The sequence below is a fragment of the Haliotis rubra genome, unplaced genomic scaffold (genome assembly GCF_003918875.1).
Source record: "Haliotis rubra isolate DU_JTF1 unplaced genomic scaffold, ASM391887v1 Scf1780, whole genome shotgun sequence".
Taxonomy (NCBI): Eukaryota; Metazoa; Mollusca; class Gastropoda; order Lepetellida; family Haliotidae; genus Haliotis; species Haliotis rubra.
The window spans coordinates 80625-85588 of record NW_025765759.1 but is presented as its reverse complement, the minus strand read 5'-3'; the positions used below and the strand labels follow the sequence as shown (position 1 = coordinate 85588).

The following is a 4964-nucleotide window of genomic DNA, read 5'->3' as shown; positions in this document are numbered from 1 at the left end:
GACCGATTCAAGTTGGTAAATGGTCAACTTGGGATTTCAAGAGAAAAATAGCCCTTAAAAGGTAAGAGGCTGTGGAAATAACTTATTTTATTGCAGCAATAATCCGTTTTAAACGTTTATTCATTATAATATATATATTGATGTCATTTTAGCGAAAACATCACGACGGACATGCAATTTTTAAATGAAAAAAAGACCAGTCAGATAGATCTAAATCGTCCATTAACGGTTTATTATCGTACATGTTTACTTTACGATTTAGTAATGGTATGGAAACAAGATCACAGTACTTAATTTCTACATTCTGATTTGATTTTCACTTTGAATATTACAACTTTCGTAAAGTTCGTTCTCATAGTAATATATTAGTACCCACAGTTAGATAGTACCCTAAATTCGTGATGTCATTTACACACGCGAGTTCACACGCAATTTTGTTTGTCATAAATGATTAATTACTGATTAGGGTTCAATACCTGGTGACAACAAACATGAAACATAACGAAAATCCAAAATCATTTCACTAACAACTTTCAGAATTGATTAAATCAGTTTGTTTTCTCAACACTTAGATAAAATCTAGCATGCATATTGGCACAAAGCAGTAATTTCTTGCATCACTCCTTCAGGTAATGTCTGATAGTGATAAAAATAATTATGGAAAAAACCATCAAAATCAAATTGAAAAGAATATTGTTGATTTACAGTTTATTCTTCTAACATATCATTTAATGTATGCTGCAGATTATTCTCAAAGGTTGAATTATATTGATAGTTTCAGAAACATCACTTGAGATGGCAGACCTACCAAGAAAAAGAGTCAGTACATCTTACAAAAGATATATCAAGGAGCACACTGGAAAAGAGGGTGTCCCACCAAGTTCTAAAAGAGCATTCATGGAAAGTTACAACAAGGTTATTTCTCATTTGCCTAGCTCTTCTGATGTTGTTGATAACACAAAGAGCCAGCAAACAGGGACTGAATCAGTGTTATTTGAAGATGAGGGAGAGTCATCTCAGTATCAGTCTGCAGATGATGATATGAATCGGCCTAGCTACCATGCAACAAGTGAAGGTGAAGGTGGTATTGGAGGAGCAACTCCGTTGCAGCATGATTCAACATCAGGACAACAGTCACATGTGCTAGATGAAATTGCAAGCAAGATTCAGGATTTTCAGGAAATGAAGTACAGCAGGTCTGAATTCAAACTTTATTTCAATCTTCAACTTGTCCAAAGAAATTCGAGAAATCTGATATTGAGAAAAAAGGGAAGTACTAAGTTGAAGTAGTCAACTTATTTTGAAAAAAAATAATTTCTTAATTAGATCTTTTATTTCAGTCCTTATTCAGTCTAGATAAGTTGGTATTTCTTAAAGGCATACAGAGCTACAGATAACTTTTGGGTCATTGAGTTATGTACTCCCTTGTGTTCATCTCAGTTGGGTATCCTAATTTTCCTTTGAGTAACCAAATAACTTGTAGTGTACTCACCTCACTCAAACTCATTTGGGTATTTTGCCATTTTCCATTAATTTTTAAAATATAATATAGTTTAAATGTTAGTGTTTGTGATTAACCTTTGATGTGTAATATGAGAAACGATAAGAAAGACTGCAAGTTGTCAAGTTCATGTCCTACAATAGAACCTCTCCGTATACTTCAGTTATTTTATCTATCCACCGATGCGCAAAGCTCACGATTGAACATTTTGTGTGTACGCATGTAAGATCACATTTATTGAGTATTTATAAAACTTCAAGCGTGCTTGTATGCAATAGACTTAATAGGAATTGGGTTTTCACATTAATGTTTGCTTAATTTACGAATCGCGGCTTATCTGTACCTCTGGGTATACTTGCTCACTAAAAAATGGGATTTATTGGGGCACTTCAGTTTCCTATTTATGCAATAACAGATTTAATATTCACTCTGTTCACTGTTAAAAATATCAAAAGAATTATGATGTCATCTTTACAATGGTATGACATCACTATCCTCGTCGGTCATTGCTAGGTGATGCAGCAACAATAATGATGTTGCAAGAAATTGATGAAGTGGACCGATTTGAAAACACCACAATTTCCAACACTGAAACATTTTATAAGAAGAATACTTTGGGTTTTTTGAGTGAACTATCTTACCTCTCCTTTTGTGATGGGCTAAAGCCTGCGCCACTGATAAACATGTCGTCCCTATGCCATCAATTGATGAGAAAAAGAGATATACACTGAAGACACAAAAATCCTCAATATATTACAGCTATTACAAATATCATAGTTTCAATTGAAAGTCTCTTTTATATCCTGATCTTTGTTTTTTCAGTGATGATGATGACATGCAAGAAATCATTATTCTGGAGGATGACTTTCATTCAACATGTTCAAGCGATGAATTTGGTTTCGTTGATGATGAACTGTCAGAAGAGGATTGCCAAAACAGTGAAGATGAGGATTTTAATATAGAGTCTGATTTCAATAGCTATATTTACAAGGGTTCACAGATAACCTTATCTGTCAGCATACTACTGATTCTGGCCTTTGCAACCGCGGCATTCTCTTACATCGGATGGGATAACTGAGTTGTTGCATCTGCTTGCTTTGCACTGTACAGCAGGACACTGTCTGCCAACTACGCTATATGCTTTTAAGAAATATTTTCACAATGTTGACCATCCACTGATTTACCACAAGTACTGTTCATTTTGTTTGCTTGGTATTGAAACATCCAAAGAAATGGACACCTGCCAGAATCCACTATGTTGAAGAAACTAAATGAAGAAGGAAGTGTGTCTGGCTTCATTGAAATTCCGATAGAATCTCAACTACAATCAATGTTCAAGCGCCAGGTTCATCACCAGTTTATTACATAAATCAAGAAGTAGCAAGAGGAATGAAGAGGCAGTTGAAGATATCTGTGATGGTTTACAATACAAGAAATTAGTTGCCGACGGGATCCTGAAGTCAGTGTATGATTTGACATTGACTTTTAATACAGATGGTGCTAAACCGTTTAGAAGTTCCAAAACCAGCTTATGGCCAATTTACCTAATGATAAATGGACTACCTTATGCAGAGAGGAGAATGCCGGAAAATATGGTTTTAGCTGGGATTTGGTATGGAGCTAAAAAACCATCTATGACAGGATTTCTAACACCTTTTATGAAAACATTAAAAGATTTGGAAAAAGGATTTGTGGCTAGCACACCAGATGGAGCAGTGGAGTGTAAAGCTATATTGATAGCAAGTACCTGTGATCTTCCTGCTAGAGCATGTGTTTGTGCCATGAATCAGTACAATGGACAGTCGTCATGTGTGAAGTGTCTTCAAACAGGAAAGGTTGTGAAAGTAGGAAAAGGCCATACAAGAGTCTTCCCTCCAAACATGGAATGTTTGGATGGACCAGCTAGATCAGACAACTCAGTGACTAGGGATGCTCTTGATGCTGTCCGATTGAAGGTGCCAGTAAATGGCATCAAAGGGCCCTCATGGTTTTCTTACCTCACATTTTTCAGTTTTGTACATGGAACTGGCATTGATTATATGCACGGTGTACTTCTTGGCGTCTCTAAACTTATGCATTCACTGTGGTTTGCAAGTAAGCATAATGCTCAAGTATTTAGTGTTGCTGGTTTGATTGATAAAGTTAACCGACGACTGCTCCAAATAAAACCTCCCAACTACATGTCAAGATTGCCAAGATCTTTGATGGACTCTGATTACTGGAAGGCATCCGAATGGAAATACTGGATGTTATATTATGCTCCAACAGTCATGCATGATATTCTTATGCCAGAGTACTACAGACATTTTTGGTTTTTATCAGAAAGTATTTTCTTACTATTGCAGGATTCCATCAAACCTTCAGATATCCGCCACAGCGAGATACTGTTAGCTAGATTTGTTGCAATGTTTCCAGTGATGTATGGGGAATCAGTAATGACTCTTAATGTACACCAGCTTCTGCACTTGCCTGATAATGTTCTGAATTTAGGTCCTCTGTGGTGCTTTTCATGCTTTCCCTTTGAAGATGCAAATGGTTTTTTATTGAAGCTATTTAATGGAACTCAGCATATTGATAAACAGATAGCTCATGCTGTTGCAGTCATGCAGAAAATGCCTGAGTTGATTCCTGCCATAGAAAAGAACAGTGTGGCATATGATCTCTACTGTAGGTTGAAAAACAAATCAAAATACAAAGGTACTATGTTGGATGCTGGGGTTTATCTCATTGGAGCAACAAAATTCCTAAACCAGTTGTCACCAGAGTATGATCATGCTGTGAAGGAAAGAGTTTCTGGTCCTTTTGAAAAGCTAGTGACTTTTAAAAGGGTCAAAGTCGATGGAGATGTTTACTTCTCAGAGGCATACAAGCGTGTACTTTTAAGAAATAGTTGTACTGTGCTATATGCAAGTGATTCATCACATATGTATGGCATAATAGAAACTTTCCTGCAAGTTTCTCCCGTGTGTCAGTGTCAGGAATTCAGCAGTTGTGTCTGTGTGACAAGAAACTTTGCCATGATTAGGTGCTTGGAAGTGAGTGATAACTTCATGGAAGTCAAATACATTAGGGAAGTGAGGTCCACTAATGACAAGAAAATAACTGCTGTGGATCTGAATGCTTTGAAACGGAAGTGTGTCTTTATCAAAGTTCACGATTCTGATGCTGTTTTTCTCTGTAATGTACCAAATGTTTTGGAAAAAGATTGAGGTTGTTGTTACGATCAGTTAGAATCATTTTGTTGTACTTTGAGATGTAAATGTATTTTTCCTGTTTTTAGAATATTTTTAAAGGTTACATGCAGCCAAAAAAGCAAATATAATTAAATCACAATTATCATTTATTCATGACTTATTATACATTTCTGAATAAACAAAATTATAAGCATATAATCGCAAATCAAAAGTGCAACAATATTTGGTAGTTGGGTTTACTACCAATAGAGTACCATCGAAACGAAGCA

At 35.9% G+C, this 4964-nt stretch overlaps 1 protein-coding gene across 1 annotated transcript; it reads left to right on the top strand.

Moving 5' to 3' along the window:
- Nucleotides 1-722: 722 nt before the first annotated feature.
- On the top strand, nt 723-2579 carry LOC124273230. Its single transcript, XM_046708445.1, has 2 exons — nt 723-1196; nt 2324-2579. Exons 1-2 carry the CDS (start codon nt 796-798, stop codon nt 2577-2579), a joined length of 657 nt encoding a protein of 218 aa, XP_046564401.1. The 5' UTR covers nt 723-795.
- Nucleotides 2580-4964: the final 2385 nt, after the last annotated feature.

Coding starts and splice junctions, on each gene's coding strand:
- LOC124273230 (XM_046708445.1), top strand. CDS start 796: ATGGCAGACCTACCAAGAAAAAGAGTCAGTACATCTTACAAAAGATAT. Junction 1,197..2,323: donor CAGGAAATGAAGTACAGCAG/GTCTGAATTCAA, acceptor TTGTTTTTTCAG/TGATGATGATGACATGCAAG.